Here is a 19688-nt window from a genome sequence, read left to right as displayed (position 1 = left end):
GGGCGGCGCGGGCCGGGCGGAGGGAGGGGCGGCGCGGCGCCCGCGGTTTCCCGCCTCGGGAATGCCCGGAGCCGCAGGGAAGTCGCCCCTGGGGAGTGAGCGCGGCTGTCCCGGGCGCGGGAGGAGGCAACTTTGAGGTCGGGGTTCCCGCGGCCCGCGGCGTTCCGGGGCCGGGAAGCGTCGGGCGGGTCGCGGCGGCCGCCCGGTTCCTTGCCGCGGGGAGCGAGGGGACCGAGACGTGTGGCTTCCTGGCCGCCCGCAGGTCCACAGCATGTCCTCCTCGGGCCCAGCTGCAGAGGGAGAGGGAACCCCCGCCCAGCCCGCGTCCGAGAAAGAACCCGAAATGCCCGGCCAGAGAGAGGAAAGTGAAGAGGAGGACGAGGACGACGAGGAGGAGGAAGAGGAGGAGGAGGAGGAAGAAAAAGGTGGGAGAAAGTCGGGTCGCTGGTGATGGATTTCACAGAAAACCCTCCTGCCCCCCCCCTTTTCTTTTTTTTTTTTTTTTGCGCCCGGAGACGCCAAATCGGAGGGCTCTCTAGCGAGAGTGTTTGCGAGCTGTATCCCCGTTTGGGGTTGTGCAGCAGCGGAGCCTCCACTCGGGGGGTTCCGGGTGGTAGGACAGGACGTGTCGGCCTCGTTCCTGCGTGTCTGGGAGCGCGGTGGACTCCTGGCCCCGGCGCGGGCTCGCAGCGCCTTCCCCCGCGACAGGACGTTTCGGAGTTTCAGATCTGCTTTTTTTTTTTTTTTTTAAACCGCTAGCTTGTGCAGTCGCCAGGGCAGCCGTTTTTTAATTTCCACCTTTTGCTCATGTAAGTCCAGGTGTGGGTCTGGTCTTTGGACGTTATGGCGAGGTGGTTCCTGAAAAACCACGCGAAGACCTAAAGACGTGATTCGGCTAGTCCTGGAAGTCCTTGGACAACTTCGGTGTCTCTGCGGGACGTCCGCAGGGGCCCTTCTCAAAGGCTCGGGGGAGTTGACTTGCGCGGGGAAGCACCAGTGAAAGCTGTCGCTGCTTGAGAAAGTAGTTAAATGTGAAAGCGGTGAGCTGTGAGAGTTCCGAAAGCTGTCTCAGTTTTGGAGCGGCGGAAGAGCTGTGTTAACCAGTATTCACCTGGAGGCATGAAGGACCCCGGCAGAATTCGGGGGTGGTACAGCAGCGCTTTCCCCCGGCGCGCGTGGGGCCGGGCCAGCTTCCGAAAACGTCTGCAGCCACTTAAAAAAATCCAGATCACGGTTCTTAGAATTCTCTGATGATGTTAGCCCAGTCTAGGTTTGTTTCGCAGGTGGCTCCAGCTCAGCCAGACTTAGGAAGAAGTTGGAAGTTTGTTTGTTTTTTTTTTTTTTTTTTCCTAGACCCGGGTTCAGCTGTCAGTTTCTTTTAAGTCCAAAGGCGCCCGGGGTCAGCACCTTCTGAGTGCAATCTGGGTTGAGATGACATGGTTTGTTTAAAGCGGTAGGAGTTCTGAGAAAGGAGCACTTCCACACTTTAAGTACAGAAATGCTTAGGGAAAATACACAAATTTACTTCCAAATTATTCATAATGCAGTAACTGAAAATTGGCTGCAGGATCTCAACTACTAGTCCAAAATTTTCCTCCAGGCGTTTTTTTCCTCCCAATTTTTTTGTTTTTAAGTTCCTTTTTAAAGATAGGGTTGTGATGACACCACTTAGATGATGCATTCCTGTGTGTCAGGGAAAATTATAGAAATCAGGTAAAAATACCACAAATGGAAGATACAGCAATGTTTGGGGAACTGATGGTAGCTGAAGTTGTGATTCCCCCCCCAAATTACCCCCAAGCAATTCTGTACTTGTTCTAATTGCTTATTGTTCTATTCCCTCACTTGAGGTGTTTGTGGAACAACTAAAATTGTAAAGGTTTTTATCCTGGTTAGCCCTTAAAATTTTGCAGCTGAGGCATCGCAGAAGCAAGGCAGTGTAGTCTGTGGGGTTGACTTGACTTGGGTGGGGGAGGAGCTAGAAAAGATGACTTTCAGGTTTCTGTCTTCAGGAGCTGAATTGACAATATTACTGTTTTCTGAAAGATAGAGCTCACAAAGGTGAGCGGGTTTGGAGAGGAGTATGACTTCTGTTTTGAGCCTACTGCATTAGGTACCTCTAGGACAAGAAGTGGAGCTGTCCAGTTGTTGCCCCTGATAGCTGATTTGAAACTCCTGACTAGAGAGGGATCAGGAAAGTCATTAGCTTATGGATGGTAATCAGAGGTGAGCAGGTGGTTTAAATCACTCAGGGAAAGGAAGTAGCATGATAACACGGTTTGTGGTAGAGTGCATTTTCTTCACTCTGCACACCATTGCCGGAATATACCTGCCGGAATCCCTTTATCCTTCCTAATTCTTTCTGTGCAAATCCTTACATCTCCAAATCTTACCTATCCTTCAAAGCCAACTCCAGTGTTTTGATCCTTTTTCCTTAATCCAAAAATAATTACTCTCTTCAACTCAACGAACTTTTATGTGTAGATTTCCTTTAGTGTTCTATCATCTTCTGCTTGGAGTATGTTTGTGTCTCATCACTACCAGTGGACGTGATCTCTTTCAAGAGTTTTTCAGTGTCTTAACCATCTGTTCATCTCCCCTTTAATATCTAGTGAAGCTATACACAAAACAAGAATTCAGTTGAATGAATGGACCTTCATTGATAGTGTCCTCTTTTTTTATCTGAATTTATCTCAGTAGTTAAATCATTTTGGAAATTTAAGCTCAGTGTTTTAAGTTTTAAAGTATATGTTCTTTATTTTCTAGTCTTTTTTAATAAAAGCAGTCTGTACTATAAATAGTTTAACTTTTTTGGAATGATTTATGGCCGTTGTTATAAACATTTACTGAACTACAAAGTGACGTCCACGCCGTCGATTGCAGTAAATGTAAACTTGTAGAATTTTACCCTATTTATAGCAATTTCAGGCTGCTCTGCCTTAGCTAAGGTGCTTTTCTTTCATCTGCTTACTGAATTACTGCTTTTCTTTGTATATTTTTGAAGTTGTTTTAATCTCTGTCTAAACTTGCTGTTTGATGAGGTACCATAAACTAAATCACAATCAATAGAATTAGATCTAATCAAAAAGTAGGCTTAGTGAGGGCTGTGGTGATTTTGCAGTCACTAGACTTTGATTGGCAACAGCTGTTAAGTACAATAAATCTTTGTTTGCTTTGTGATTTTTTCTTTTTTAAACTGAATCCCTGGTGAGGTTGCCAGGTAAGTAAAATACTGCTCTGGGGCGCCTGGGTGGCTCAGTGGTTTAAGCCTCTGCCTTCAGCTCAGGTCATGATCTCAGGGTCCTGGGATCGAGCCCCATATCGGGCTCTCTGCTCAGCGGGGAGCCTGCTTTCCCCTCTCTCTCTGCCTGCCTCTCTGCCTACTTGTGATCTCTCTCTATCAAATAAAAAAAAACTACTACTCTAAAAAAAAACTTGCTGATGCTATTAACTTATCATTAAGTATTTTCAACTTTCTTTCATCATTTGCTTCTCAGAGTCTTGGTTAGAAGAAGAGTAAGGTATTAGAGGTTTCTGCAGGGTTTTGCTACATGTTTATCCATAGTGTTAACATGTTTTTTAAGCTTTTAGCTATTTAAGAAGTATTAAATTAATTTCTAGAAAAAAGTCTCATCGTGGAAGGCAAGAGGGAAAAGAAAAAAGTAGAGAGATTGACCATGCAAGTCTCTTCCTTACAGAGAGAGCCATTTACCATTGCACAAGGTAAGTTTGTTCTTTTCATTTTATGGTAAAACTGCCTGAATGTACAAAATGATGGTTAGCGGTGCTTAGTTTTTAGTGTTGACTAAGTAGTTACATATTATATGTATAATTTTATTTAGTTTGCCCTATTTAGCAAAAGCTGTGTGTAAATAATTGTGATGAAAATGACTTTGTAAATGTATTAACATATAAAGGGTATTTAATTATTACAGTGTTTTTTTCTTTTTTTCTAGGAAAGGGACAGAAACTTTGTGAAATTGAAAGGATACATTTCTTCCTGAGTAAAAAGAAAACAGATGAACTTAGAAATCTACATAAACTGCTTTACAACAGACCAGGCACAGTTAAGACCTTTTTTATATCTTTAACCTAGTAACATATTTATGAAAAGAAGCATAATTTTAGTTCTGGAAAGGACTTCAGCAATCAGCTAGTTCAGTTTCTGTACCATACTAGTGAACAAGCTGAGACACATACTTATTAAATGATTTATTGTAGAATATATAGTTAGATATTAGCAGTAGGATTGTAATATCCAGGCTTTGTACTATAGTTATTTTTATGCCAAACGAAATTTCAAAATGTGAAATCCAAATAGTGGTGATTTTTAGTGATCTTTAAATGTATTAAATTTATTTTTTGGATATATTTAGCTATTCAGAATAAATGATACAGTATAAATTTATCTCATTTTGAGCAGATATCTGGTAAATTTAGGTGGTAATTTTTTGTCAGGGAATTTGTCAGAACAAATCATTATATCATTTACCAAATTACACTGTACACACAACTTCAGTATTTTGTATAATTGAGGAAACTTTGGGTTATGCATGGGCAAAGTGAAGCTTGCAGTTAGGATCAAATGTCTGGAGCATGGTATAATTTCATGTCATCCTCACTACAGTCTGATATATGCAGGTCTTATTACTGCTAAATGGTATTAACTTTTAGAGGTCCTTTGTTCTTGTCAAAGAATAAAATCCATGACTGAATGATTTGGGAAATAAATATTACTAGTGACTTGCATTATTTAGGAAAAGGGAGTTTTTCTAAGAAGTAACCTTCCACATCCCCCAGTGTTGTCAGATAACATTTAGTTGTGGTTTTCTAACTGCCAGTAAAAATTCCCAGATGGAAATTCATTCAAAGTGAAATTGTTATTTTTGAAGAATTAAACTTACAAGCCTTTTTTATAACGTTAATACTTTAGTAACAAGAATAGCTTTCAGTTGTGAGTAAGAAGTGCTGAATAAACCACTGCTGTAAGTGGGAGACAGATACGAAAATAAAGATGTTGGCTTTGAATTTTTTTCTTATGTACATCTCTGGGTAATAAATAGCATTAATAATAAGGGAAACATTTTCAGGTGTCCTCGTTAAAGAAGAATGTGGGTCAGTTCAGTGGCTTTCCATTTGAAAAAGGAAGTGTCCAATACAAAAAGAAGGAAGAAATGTTGAAAAAGTAAGTTATTTTCTTAAGTATTGTGTTTTGATCAATATGTTAAAGTTTATTTTTAATCGTTTAAATATGACCATTTAGACCTTTTTTTTTTTTTTTAAGATTTTATTTTATTTGACAGAGAGAGAGCGCGCACAAGTAGGCAGAGAGGCAGGCAGAGAGAGAAGGAGAAGCAGGCTCCTGCTGAGCAGAGAGCACGGTGCGGGACTTGATCCCAGGGTCCTGTGATCATGACCTGAGCTGAAGGCAGAGGCGTTAATCCACTGAGCCACCCAGGCGCCCTCATAACTATCAACTTAGTTCATTACTTTCCAATAGTGACTATTAGGAGTATTAAAAACTCACAGGTAATGACGTTTCTACTTCTTAGAAGAACTATATGCACAAGTTGTTCATGTAGTCCAAAAAGTCAAAGGAGAATATAGTGAAAAATCTCCCCCACTCTTGTTCTCTGCCAGCCACTCTGTTCCGCGAACTTACAGGTACCATTTAAGCTATTTTGAAGATAATTTGATAGGAACACTGTTCTTTACCATAATGCAAGCAAGATGTTATATTAAGAGCTTTTGTTTGTTAAATCCCCTATAGTTTAAAAAGAGTTCTAAATAAAAAAGATGATTACCCGTTTCTTCATCAAAATGTTGTCATAGTAGGAGTGCTAAGGGGGAAAATGTAGTATTTAATCACCAACCGGAAGCATTGTCAAATCTGTGAATTTTATAGTGCTGTAAACCTTTTACATTATTTCCTAGGGAAATGACTTTTTTTTTTTTTTTTTAAAGTAGGCTGCATGCCTAGTGTGGAGGCCAGAATGGGCCTTGAATTTTGACCCTGAGATTGAGACCTGAGCTGAGCTCAAGAGTCAGATGCTTGACTGAGCCACCCAAATGCCCCAACTTCATTTATTCTTTTTACTCTCTTTAAAACTTAACTAGTAAACGGTGTTTTCAATTTATCAGTGATCATATTTGGGTGTATTTTGTACATTAGTCAAGATTATTAGGAAAGTACTTTTTAGATTTGGAGAAATATTGGATGTTTTTTAATGTTTGTACCTGAGCCAGTTTTGTTAGCTATTGTCTTTTATGTTGTGGAGAATATTTATAAACTTCGGTGCATAATAAATTGGATTTCTTTCATTTTCTGTTTTAGATTTAGAAATGCCATGTTAAAGAGCATCTGCGAGGTTCTTGATTTGGAGAGATCAGGTGTGAATAGTGAACTGGTGAAGAGGATCTTGAATTTCTTAATGCATCCAAAGCCTTCTGGCAAGGTGAGGACCAATTTTTATAATTTCAGTAACAAATCAAGTATTCATAGTCTCTCCTTACTTTTTTTATGGAACAGTTTAGTTCGTTAGCATTTCTTGTCAATATTCAGTATTGCCTTCTGCATTCAAAGAATATGGCTTTGTTGACATATCTGCCAGTTTCATGATAGACTAACATAGAAGCCACACAGATACATCCTCTCATCAGATAAAAAAGGTATAAGATTCAGAAAAATAATTATTCACTAAATTAAGTTAAATGGACAGAAATACAAAGTTCCAGGGTTATATATCTAGAAGGCACTGGAAGAACAGAAACAGGTTGAGTTGAGGGTGAGGTGTTGGATTGGTCAGGGAGGGTGTGCAGCCTTTCACTAGGTCAGGAAAGATAAGACGGGGATATATTAGAACTGGATGATTTCTAGACACTGGAATAAGATTATGAAAATAGAACATTAAAAAAACAAAAAACAGGGGCACCTGGGTGGCTCAGTGGGTTAAGCCTCTGCCTTCAGCTCAGGTCATGATCCCAGGGGCCTGGGATCGAGTCCCACATTGGGCTCTCTGCTCAGCAGGGAGCCTGCTTCTCCTCATCTCTCTCTCTGTCAGTCTCTCTGCCTATTTGTGATCTCTCTCTCTGTCAAATAAATAAATAAAATCTTTAAAAAAAACAAAAAAAAAACAAAAAACATAAAAACCCCAAACTGACCTTACAAGTTTCTTGGATTGGGTTTCCAGAAGCAGCAGAGCCCAGGAGCTGAATATGGAAGTAAAATGGTCTTATATTTCCCCCATTCTTCCTTTAATTTAGATTAGGTTTGCCCGAATTGTTTAACAAATGACATGACTGACTTGAAATGTCTGTTGAAGTGTTAACTTACCAGACCCTGCCTTTTCAGTTTGTTTGAAGTTTGTCAGTAAATATTTTTAATATTCTTCCATATTTTGATAGTAAAGAAATTATGAAGAGATCTAGAGGACCTAGGAGTTCGAGGGCATACCTTCAGTGAGGGGAGAAGTCATAAAGATTAGGAATCAGAAAATAGCTCTGGGGCTTTGGTTTTATCTGCTGCTGATCCAGTCTGTCATTAGCTACGCAAAGACTGATAAAGGATATTTTCGTAAATTGTCTTCTAAGTTTTTACTATGCCAGACTTCAGTTTCATGTGACGATTGAATACCATTTCTCCGGAAGACATTATTAAGTTGCTTAGGTTACGAGAGATATGTTTATATTCTTTTCCTCAGTGATTTTTTAAATTGTTGATATAGGACCTGATTACTCTTTTAAAAATTAATGAGGACTCCAGAAGCTTTTATATGTGTTATTTTTATATTTACTGTATTATAAATAAAAACCGAAAAAATTTAAAATTAACGGTAAGCCTACTACATGTTAACACAAGTAATATTTTATATGAAAAATAACTAGACTTCCCCCCAAATTAGAAGAATATATTTTTGCAAGTCTGTTCATGTCTGGCTATTCTCACTTGCTTCTGCATTTCAGTCTATTGCACTTGTGACTTTTTTTTATTGAGAGTATGTAAAGGAAATCATCTTCTCACAGGTAAGTAGTTAGAAAAAGGAATATTTTAAAAACCTGGAGATAGTTATATGTTTACTCCTTTGATACAGTACCAAAACTCCACAGTAGTAGTTGATTGAAGGTTCATTATAATGTAGTCTCTGACACGAAGTCAGTGAACTCTTGGGCTTTTTATCTATGATTTTGTAATTGCATTCACCATTTAGAACTTACTGGTTTTTCTGAATTATGCGGATCTTCCAGATGTGGGCACATTTCCACTAAACACTGTCAAAAAGTCATTCATTAATATAACCACCATCTCATCAGAAGAATCTTTAGGTATTGGGAGACTGTTAGTTCATGGTGATGGATGTGAGTAATCCATGTGAAGTTTTGACATTTGTCATTGGCAGTAAATACCATCCGTTGTTTTCCTTACAGTGACAGGTTCATCTTTATTTTGAACACCTGTCATTTCAGCATCTAAGTCTGAATAGGCATCCTTTGACCGTTCTTTTACGAATGGTGTTTCATGGAAGAGGTAGCTAGCTTAGCTCACAGCTCAGTTGTGCACGGGATTTTTCTTGAGAAAGCCAGTGAAGTTCAGTGTGTAGCGAACATATTCTATGTGTACCTCCCATTTTGTTACAGATTGCATAAAGACACTTATAGGTTGAAAGTTAATACAATATTTACTGCTTCATCAAAGACGTTCTTAAAGGAAACACCTTTTTTTTTTCTTTCTAGTTTGTGGCTGTGAGGAATACAGTGACTGTTAGCACAGTTGGCGGCCTCCGCCTCCTTTGGTACTAAGGTGCCTGCAGTTTTACAGTCACCTTTGCCTTTGCGTAGTCAGTACAAATGTCAACACAGTGAAAAGAGAAAGTACATAATGTCATGATTTTATTATGAAAATAGTTTTTACCTCGTGGGCTTCTGAAAAGGCCTCGGGAAACCCCAGGGTGCATGAACCATATTCTGAGAACCACTCTTTTAGCCTTACGTAATACAACTCTTTTTTAAAAACTTTTAATTAATTTTATTATTTCAGTGTTCAAGATTCATTGTTTATATACCAAACCCATGCTCCATGCAGTATGTGCCCTCCTTGATTCCCACTACCAGGATCACCCATCCTCCCTCCCCCACGGAATCCAACTCTTACACATCCACTTTCTGTGCAAGAGTCTGTGAGAACTAATCCTCAATCTAATGATAATCGATCTCAAGTTATTTTCTATACTACCGTACCTTTTTGTCATTTAAGAAAAACTGTAAACTTATTAGTACTAATTTCTTTCTCCAAAATAATAAAATGGTTGAATTAACATTGTTTTACTATCCTTTTTTTGTACTTCTACCTTGATTTTCTGTTTTTTCAGATTTTGCTTCTAAAAAGGGATGATGCTTTTAAGACTGGATTCTGGTTAATAGAGTCAACTATTTTTAGAACCAGTCTAAGAAAGCTCTAAAACATTTATGTATTGTTACTTTTTTTTAAAGCTCCTCACTTATTTTTGGAAGTTGTATTTTTTTATTGGTTACTTGAATGATTTAACGTATTCTTCCACTTCCTGCTTAGATTATCCTGCACCCATCATATTACTACTGAATCCATATACAGATCTTATTCTTACTACCTGTATCTGGTTCCTGAACTTAGATAGTAAGGGATACCGCATTTTTCTAATATGTTTGAGTCCTGGATTTCATATGATAGTTTGGACAGTGAGTCACCTTTGCTCCAGTAGGATCAAAGAATTTATACAAATAGTTTTAGTTCCTGGTACTAGTTGGTAATAGTAACAGGTCACATAATAAGGATATCTATATACATTCAAGGAAGTTTTTTTAATAGACCCTTATAGAGAAACCCTCTGAGAAATATCACTGGTCTACTAACTTAAAATTCCTGAAGTGACCTACATTAACTCTTGCCCAGTCTGCCTTTAGGAAGGATGGGGTTTGGGGGGGGTAGCTAGAGGCTGTCTTGGGGATTATACATAGCCTGAGAACACATACACAAAACAGCCACCGTTTCTTAATTTTTGTGCAGGGGACAGTGACCTTTAAGACCGAAACTTTCTAGAAGAGAAAGAATTTGTGATTCTGCTAGCTTCATGAGAGATTTTTCCTAAAGTTACTTCTAATATTTGTATGGTTGCATAACACAAGGTTATGTTACCAAATTTTCCTTACTGTTTCTGCTTATTATAGAAAATAATAAAGGCAAAATAAAAACAAGATACCTATTATTTTGGAAATTGTAATTCCTCAGGGTAAATCTTTTCAGATCTTTTACGCAAGGTTATTTTATGGTTTTCAATTTCATAAGCTAGCAAATACTCCCCTAAGAAAGCACTTAAGAATTAAATTTGCCAGTTGATATAATCAAATTGTTTCCTTGCGTGATCTCTGCTTTTTAAATACGCGTGGTTTAATTAAATATCAGAGTAAAAGCAATACATGTATTTTGTGGTTCTTAATTAGCTTCATAATTAACATCCCAACACTAATTGCATATTTAGAATCATCAATGAGAGTATAATTCTGACATTACTGAAAGTAGAGCCCAGAAGTAATATGAATATAAACTATATAGTTCATAAATTGAGGATGTGTAAAGTGAGGTTTTATTTCCTTTATGGTTGTCTGCAATCTTTTGATTGGAGGATCCCCTATAGCAAAAATCTCTGGCATTAATAGGTTTTTGGTTTTTTGGATGAGATTATTAATTAATTAGTTTTTTATTAACATAGTATATTATTGTTTTCAGGGATACAGGTCTGATTCATCAGTCTTACACAGTTCACAGTACTCACCATAGCACATACCCTCCCCAATGTCCATCACCCAGCCACCCCATTCCTCCCACCTCCCTCCCCTCCAGCAACCCTTTTTGTTTCCTAAGATTAATAGTCTTTTATGATTTATCTCCCTCTCTGGTTTTGTCTTGTTACATTTTTCCCTCCCTCTATGATCCTCTATCTTGTTTCTTAAATTCCTCATATCAGTGAGATCACATGATAATTATCTTTCTCTGATTGACTTATTTGGCTTAGCATAATGCCCTCTAGTTCCATTCATGTGGTTGTAAATGGCAGGATTTCAATTTTGATGGCTGTATAATATTCCATTGTGTATATGTGCATGTGTGTGTATATATATGTATTGTATTTGTGTGTGTGTGTGTGTATCTATATGTAGATATATAGATCTCACATCTTTATCCATTCATCTGTTGATGGGCATTTGGGTTCTTTTCATTGTTTGGCTATTGAGGACATTGCTGCTATAAACATTCGGGTGCGTGTGCCCCTTTGGATCACTACATTTGTATCTTGGGGTAAATACCCAGTAGTGCAATTGCTGGGTCATAGGGTAACTTTGTTTTCAACTTTTTGAGGAACCTCCATACTGTTTTCCAGAGTGGTTGCACCAGCTTGCATTCCAAGCAACAGTGTAGGAGGTTTCCCCTTTGTCCACATCCTTGCCAACATCTGTTTCCTGACTTGTCATTCTGACTGGTGTAAGGTGGTATCTCATTGATTTTTTGATTTGTATTTCCCTGATGGCATTGACAGTTTTAATGCTTATAGCAATGAAATAAATTATAAGTCTAACTCAAAATATTGCCTTGATAAAGTGTAAATAACTGAGATTAATACAGTGTGTACTTGGGCTTCTAATCCCATGTCAGAACAGAGTATGTATTTCCGCTTTTGTGAAGAGTCTTACCTAGGTGTTAGAACACAAATGAAAGGGTATTGTGGACAAAAAGATCAGCTTGATACTTCAAAGATGATTTGTTCTCTGTAAATCTGCTAAGTTTGGAAATACTTCTTGAGACAGGAGCAAGAATGGTTGAGTTGATAAGTAGCTAACAAAAATGATTGACTTGGAAATATAATCACCCTTTGGTGTTATCTTTATTTTATTGTACATAGCCATTGCCAAAATCTAAAAAAAGTTCTAGCAAAGGCAACAAAAAGGAACGGAACAGTTCTGGAATGGCAAGGAAAGCTAAGCAAACCAAATGTCCTGAAATTCTGTCAGATGAATCCAGCAGTGATGAAGATGAAAAGAAAAACAAAGAAGAGTCTTCAGAGGATGAAGATAAAGAAAGTGAAGAGGAGGTAAAATGTTGGGTGTTTGGGGGTTTTTTTCCCCTCGTTTCTTTCTATGGGGAGAGTTAAATATTCCTGTCATGTGATAGGTATAGCCAGGAAACAGCCTAGAAACTGTTACTACCATATTGGTTGTTTTTAATTCCAAAGACGCAACAATAGTTAAGTATAGATCTTTTCTTTCTCTTAATGGAGCTTTTGGTTTTATGGTTATGCGAGAGTTTGGAGTTGGAGGAGTGAGGTTGGCTGGATTTGAAGATTAGAGTAGGCAAATGGGAAAGGAGAGCAGTGTATGTACTGAATAGGAACCCACAGAAGCAGATTGTTGGAGAATATTTTTACGATAGTATTTTATGATTGATTTGAGGCATTTTGTTCTGTTTTATGGAAAAAAGCAAGGTTTTCTCAATTCATTGGGGATTATGAGAAGAACAGTGTTTGAAGTTCATTTGAGTTTGGAGTTGGAGGAGTGAGGTTGGCTGGATTTGAAGATTAGAGTAGGCAAATGGGAAAGGAAAGCAGTGTATGTACTGAATAGGAACCCACAGAAGCAGATTGTTGGAGAATATTTTTACGTTGGTATTTTATGATTGATTTGAGGCATTTTGTTCTGTTTTATGGAAAAAAGCAAGGTTTTCTCAACTCATTGGGGATAATGAGAAGAACAGTGTTTGAAGTTCATTTGATGGGTGGACAAGTTTTGTATCACTTAGGAATGCCTGCCGTTTTCTTTTACTTGGGCAGATCTGTAAAATTTTGAGAATATTTAGTTTCCCAAGTGAAAGTTCAGGAGGAGGAGAGCTGCTGAGCCGTTTAAAAAGTTAGCTTTACCCTCTTGTTGGTGCCTGTCCTCAGATGATTTCTTACTATGATTAATAGTGTTTTGGTAGAGACTGTTTTAACTTTGTTCTGGTGTCTCCTTCAGTTGTCAGACCTTGCTATGTAAATTGGGTCATCTTCCTTGTCTTATTTAGGGACTTGATTAATTGACCTGACTTTTTTAAGCCAAGGTGATTCTTTGTTGTGGAGGGCTGTCTTGTGCCTTATAGAATGTTTCCTCAGTAGAGGACAATAGCACCTTCCCCTACAACCCCCCGAATCTCCAGTTGTGAATACCAGAAATGTCTCCAGACATTGCCAAATGTCCTTGGGGGTGGGGGCAGGAGGCTCACCTCCAGTTGGTAACTCCTGGATTAGAAGGGATAAAGATGGGATGAACTCTGATTTTGTATGTGTGTGTATTTGTTTTTAGGTACATAAAATCCATGATTATTTTAATGTCAGAGTTTTGTAAAGACAAAAAAGACTTAGCTTCTATAAAGCTAAGTATGAAATGCGTAATAATTTACAAAAGAGTATTAACAAGTCTAGCAGGTATTTCATAATATATTTTTGGAGCAAAGGAAGATGAGAAATCTCAGCTCTAAGGTTTTTTATGGGATAGATTCTAAGGACATCAAGAGGGAAACAGGTTTGTTTATATGTGAGTCTGTAATAATAGCAGTTTTGCAGTAATAATCCTCATTCAACAGATTTTGGGTTGTTACTTTGTGTGTTCACTATGCTTCCTAAAACCTTTTTAAAGGCAGATTTAAAGCATGAAAAGCTGTCATAGAATATAAATGTTTAATTTTTCTGTAGAGGCAATGTGATTATGGGTATGGGCTTCGTAAACTATTCTAGGTACAAATCCCAGCTGTACCTTGGAGCGTGACTTTGGGCAGATTACTTATAAACTGTAGATGTCAGCTTCTCATCTGTAATATGCGGTTGATAACAGGACCAGCCTCAAAGGGTTGATTTCAGTGACTTTGTTTAAACCACTTAGAGCAGTGTTTGGTACAAGTACTGTGTATTAGCTGCTGCTATTACTAATAGTATTAAGATAACCTTTTATCATATGTAGTATTCCTAAACCTCGGCTTCCTGTTGTTGCTAAGGTGCAGGTTAAAAGGTGAGGGTGTTTTATACTCATTTTCTTACTTTCCAGATGATTGTCCTATTCTAAGTAGAATTACTTGGAAGTTTGTAATATAGATGACCTCTGATTTGTAACCATATTGGTTCCTGGACAGTGATCACAGGTGGAACTGTCCCACTTACAAATCAAAGCCTTTCTATGGGACTATAAAAAAGGATCATTTGCTAGAAACCCAGGTCAAATGGTGAAAATCCATGTAGGAAAAAAAGAAAACACAAATAGACTTTTACAGTCATATAAAGTCACACAGTGTAAATGCTGTATCATAACGCTCCATTCTCCTCTTTGGTTTTTGTCCTTGGACTGGTACTGACATCCTAAAATACAATCTAGTAAAATCTGGACTGAGAAATACTCTTTTTTTTCTTGATAATTCTATTATTCATGGCTCTAAAGGCTATCTCAGATTTAGGACTATTCTCAAAAAACTATTTCTCTGGTGCCTGGGTGCCTCAGTCGGTTAAGTGGTTGCTTTTGGCTCAGGTCATGATTGTAGGGTCCTGGCATTGGGTCCCTGCTCAGTGGACAGTCTGCTTCTTCTCCCTCTGTCTGCTTGTACTCTCTATCTCTCTGTCAAATAAATAAATAAAATCTTAAAAAAAAAAAAAAACAACAACACTTTATTTCTGATTCTGTTCCTGTGAATGGTAAGTACTAACAGGAGGAACAGTATTTCTATGGTAACTGTGTTTTCCCTTATTTTTCCATTATTTTTGAGGACTTAGTTAAGTGTTAACTTTGTTAGGGACTTCACAGGCGGCATTATGTTTTATTATTACTGTGATAGGACGTCTTTTTACTTTTTTTTTTTTTTAAAGATTTATTTGTTTGGGGCGCCTGGGTGGCTCAGTGGGTTAAAGCCTCTGCCTTCGGCTCAGGTCATAATCCCAGAGTCCTGGAATCGAGCCCCGCATCAGGCTCTCTGCTTGGCGGGGAGCCTGCTTCCTCCTCTCTCTCTGCCTGCCTCTCTGTCTACTTGTAATCTCTGCCTGTCAAATAAATAAAATCTTAAAAAAAAAAAAAGAAAGAAAAAAAAAAAGATTTTATTTATTTGACAGATACTGAAAGTGAGTGCACAAGCAGGGGGAGGGGCAGGGAGAGGGAGAAGCGGGCTCCTCACTAAGCAAAGAGCCGGATGTGGGCCTTGATCCCAGGACTTTGGGATTATGACCTGAGCTGAAGGCAGCTGCCTAACTGAGTGACCGCCCCTCCCCCGGCACCCTATGGACCTCTTTTTCTAAGAGGCCAAAAGAGTTACAGGTTGATTGGAAAAGTTGTGAATTGCCTGTAGATAGAATTTTTTTTGTAGATTCTTACCATAGAAAATTACTAAGTTAATATTACTTATTCTGTTTATTTCCTGAGACAGATTTTTCCTTCATTTAAATAAAAGACTTCTGCCCCAGGGCACCTGGGTGGCTCAGTGGGTTAAGTGTCTGCCTTCAGCTCAGGTCATGATCTTGGGGTCCTAGGATCGAGTCTTGCATCGGGCTCCTTGTTTAGCAGGGAGCTTGCTTCTCCCTCTGCCCCTTCTGCTCTCCCTGCTTGTGCTCTGTCAAATAAAGAAAAAATCTTGAATTTTGTTGGGGGGGGGGAGGCCTCTCCCCCATTAATATATTCTTATTTTATTTTACATTCTTGGAGTAAGTCACTATGTATGAAGTTGGGTAGAAAAATGCTGTCTTTGATTTCCTCTGTCAGCTGAGGGCTTTGGACTAAATAATCTGTGTCCCGTTGCTAAAGTCAGGACTCTGAAGCAGAAATCCAGTTCGAGTTACAGTTGTCCATGGAGCGTTATGTGAGGTTGAGTGTTACTCATTCACCTGCTCATTTTCAGATGTAGCTGTGGAAGACTAGGATATTTGTAAGTTAATTTATGATCTCTTAAATGTAAGATTGTAGTCACTGGAAACCACGTAGTTAAAATAATTGTCAGGTTTTTTTAAGTGTTTTGTAAGAAAACGTGTCATATTGAAGCCTGTTAGCCAGTAATTGCTAAGCCATTTTGTTGGAGGTTCTCTGTACGTGGATTTCTGTAATAGGCAGTGAGTGGTTCACAGTGGTTTTAAATCCTCCTTTTTTTTTTTTTTAAGATTTTATTTATTTATTTGACAGAGATCACAAATAGGCAGAGAGAGAGGGAGGGAAGTAGGCTCCCCAGTGAGCAGGGAGACCGATGCGGGGCTTGATACCAGGACCCCGAGCTCACGACCCAAGCCAAAGGCAGAGGCTTTAATCCACTGAGCCACCCAGGCGCCCCAAATCCTCCTTTTCTTAAGAAGCCCTTTCTTTCCAAGAGTGACTTTATTAAAGAGTTGTTTTAAACTTACCATCTTGGCTTTTGGACGTTTGCTTAGTTAGGGCAGGAGGAGGAGAGCAGTTTAGAATTGGGAAATTTGTAGTGTAGATGAAATTTCTTAAAAATGAGGGAATAGGGGCACCTGGGTGGTTCAGTGGGTTAAAGCCTCTGCCTTTGGCTCGGGTCATGATTGCAGGGTCCTAGGATCGAGCCCCACATCGGGCTCTCTGCTCAGCAGGGAGCCTGCTTCTCCATCTCTCTCTGCCTGCCTCTCTGCCTGCTTGTGATCTCTGTCAAATAAATAAATAAAGTCTTTATAAAAAAAAAATGAAGGAATAGAAAAATGACACGTTTAAGTATTTCCTATAAAGTTATTCTGAAAATCATCTGGTTCCTATACCAGATTAGCATCTTTAGGAGAAGATTGCTCACATGAACCAGTGAGATTAAACCATGCTTAGGTTTGTCATTTACCACGGGTGTTAGACCTTACGCATAGAGAACTACTGGAGAGTGCAGAATGGGAAGCGTGGCTTCCCACCTGGAGAAAACAGTTCTGATAATCTCTTAGACCCTTAAAAGCATACTTAGTTTTTAAAAATTTTATTCCAATACTCCTTCTGTTTTGTTAGTATTTTTATAACACTCTTACACCTGGAAAAGTATATCGCAAACTGAATTATTACGTGGTATTTAAAATTTATCTGAATGTGCTCATATGTATCAGGAATGTCTTCAACTGTAAATACTTAAAAACCTTACTAGTAATGTCCAAAACAGGAGTTCTTTTTTCTTTTTTTGACAGGAAATCCATAGACAGGCAATCTGGGGGCCAGTACATCAGCTCGAGAAAGGGATCAAGAATTTTAATATCCTCTTTGCTTCTGAGCCGCCATCTGCATGTGTGGCACTTAACCTCTTGATCCCAAGATGGTGGTTTTACCTTTAGACCTTGAATCCTTGCTCCTGATAGAGAAGAGCAAAGGCTTTCTTCTAGGAATGTATTTGCTTTTTTTCCCCCAGAGGGGATACCTTTTACCAGCAATCTCCGTGTATGTTGCCTTGGCCAGAACTTTATCACCCCCTACCTCTAGCTGCAGGGGAAGTGGAGATCCAGGTGGTAGCTTTCTTACATCAGTGGAGAAAGGCAAATAAAGACGTTGAGTGAGCCATCCTACCATGTTTGGCAGATAGAGAGATTTTAGTTACCTTTTTTGGTAAACATATATTTGGACCATTCAGGGAATTATTTGGTAGTAGTGGAAGGGTAAATTAAAAAGTTTCGTTAGTCCTTAATTATTTTATTTAAAAAAAAAAAAAAAGAGTCCCCCCACCTCCACCCCCATCTCATGGTTTGATAAAGAGGATTTAGAAAACCGTATCAATTATTAAAATCTTTTTCAGGAAGGCAAAGTTGAATAATCATAATAGAATCTTAGACTTTAACTGGCTTTCATATCTTTTATGATATAATGAGCCTTGCACATTCTTTACTCTTGGCAGTCTTGAGTTTTCTCAGCCAAGTTGTTCAAAGAATAGTGTATTTTAAGCTAATTTTTATTTTGTTCATCTGTTCACCCAGTACAACCTTTCTGCTGTGAGGACAGGATTCTGGCTCTGTGACAGGCGTCTTTTTTGGAGACCCTCCTTCAAGAGCCCTGCTGCCTATAAAAGATAGGTAAGCCTTTTCTCCCAAGATTTTTTTTTGCCTTCCTTCAAAAAGTACTTGTGTCCTTCCTCTGATTCTATACCTTCATGGTTATCAGAGATAACAGAAAATCCTTTTCAAATTTTAAAAATTTTCTGTTACTAATCTTTTACAAAATTAGATCATAGTACAAGGTACTATCTGAAATTAATGGCAGTTGTCAATTTTTGTGTTTCCCTTTTGTCTGTTTTGCATTAAAACTTACTATAATACTGGATGGTTCTGTTTGAACCACTCACAGCAGATTCAAAAATAACAAGCCAGAATCTTAATAAATTCCATGACAATTTGGAAACTAGCCTTTTCTTAATGTTTTTTTAAACTTAGCCACCTTATTTTTTCCCACGTATCTTGATGAAAGATTCAAGTCTTGACTCTTCATTTGATTAAGTAACAAAATGTTAGTTAACTCTCATGAGTGCCTCCAGCATTTTTCCTTTGTAATGCCACATAATGAGTTTGCTATAATTACTAAAATTTTCCAAAATATTTTGAGATTTTAAAGCAGGAGTGTCTGATGTTGTCACTTTTACTTTATTCAGTTCAATAAATTGAGAGTACCCTAAGTGCTGTTGAGGTTCCAGAGAATAATTTCTACCCAAATGCCATTCGAATGATACTTATTAATATAGGATTCCTAAAGAAAATATTCCTATCGCTGAGGGAAAGCTTTGGAGAGAAATGATACAAATGCTGGTTGAAATTGACCTTGGGAATAGAAAGGAAAGTTGGACATGTGGACAGAGATGGGGAGCAAGAAAGCGCAGGGAGAGACACACTCTCCCACGGAGAGACTCACTTGTTTGTGGTTATGTCATGTGTCCAGAAGTAAAGCATTGAGAGATGAAGCTAGAGCAGTGTGCACTGAAGCCAGACTCTGGAGAGCTCAGGAGGTTTGGCATGTTGGGAAATAATAGATGCATCATTCTTGTTTATTCAGAATGATGGTCTTATTTTACCTGAATTTTGCTGAGGAGGGAAAAAGAGACCTGACCTCTCTCTTCTAGGAACAGTTTACCTGGGGAGAGGCACCACTCATTCAGTAAGTGTTTCTTGGTAAACACAAGGAGCAGACATCCTGAGACTCTCCAACGTGTCATGTACTTTCGTATCTTGTATCTTGGTCAGTCTTGATTCTAAGAGTGAGGTTGATATATCCTCTGTTTTGCACTCCAAGGATACAATACATACATACATATATATATACATACATATATATATATGTATGTATATATATATATTTAGTATTAAAGTACAGTTGACACACAATGTCACATTAGTTTCAGGTGTAGTATTTCTTAATGTCTTGTCCATATTACTCTTTCCAGAGTGGCTAGTGCATATGCTTCTGTATTCAGAGTTGTCTATATAGAACTAGTGATTTAAATTCAAATTTGATTTTAAGCAAAAGTTTTATTTTTTTTTAATTTATTTTTTCAGTGTTCCAAGATTCATTGTTGATGCAGCGCACCCAGTGCTCCATGCAATATGTGCCCTCCTTAATACCCACCACCAGGCTCACCCAACCCCCTACCCTCTGCCCTCCAAAACTCAGTTTGTTTCTCAGAGTCCACAGTCTCTCATGGTTCA

The 19688-nt window shown here is 38.5% G+C and overlaps 1 protein-coding gene across 1 annotated transcript in view; it reads left to right on the top strand.

Annotated features, from left to right (window-relative positions):
- The window catches only part of DEK (DEK proto-oncogene), a 34361-nt gene that overhangs the window by 426 nt on the left and 14247 nt on the right, over positions 1-19688 (top strand). Inside the window, exons 2-7 of the mRNA XM_082731836.1 lie at positions 263-425; positions 3622-3723; positions 3957-4066; positions 5091-5185; positions 6335-6455; positions 11931-12119. Of these exons, the coding sequence (XP_082587962.1) occupies positions 272-425; positions 3622-3723; positions 3957-4066; positions 5091-5185; positions 6335-6455; positions 11931-12119 (771 nt within the window). The 5' untranslated portion in view covers positions 263-271. The remainder of the gene's footprint in view (positions 1-262; positions 426-3621; positions 3724-3956; positions 4067-5090; positions 5186-6334; positions 6456-11930; positions 12120-19688) is intronic.

This window comes from Mustela nivalis (genome assembly GCF_964662115.1).
Source record: "Mustela nivalis genome assembly, chromosome: 5".
In the NCBI taxonomy this organism is placed as follows: domain Eukaryota; kingdom Metazoa; phylum Chordata; class Mammalia; order Carnivora; family Mustelidae; genus Mustela; species Mustela nivalis.
The sequence above is the reverse complement of the archived record's forward strand: the minus strand, read 5'-3'. Positions and strand labels throughout refer to the sequence as shown.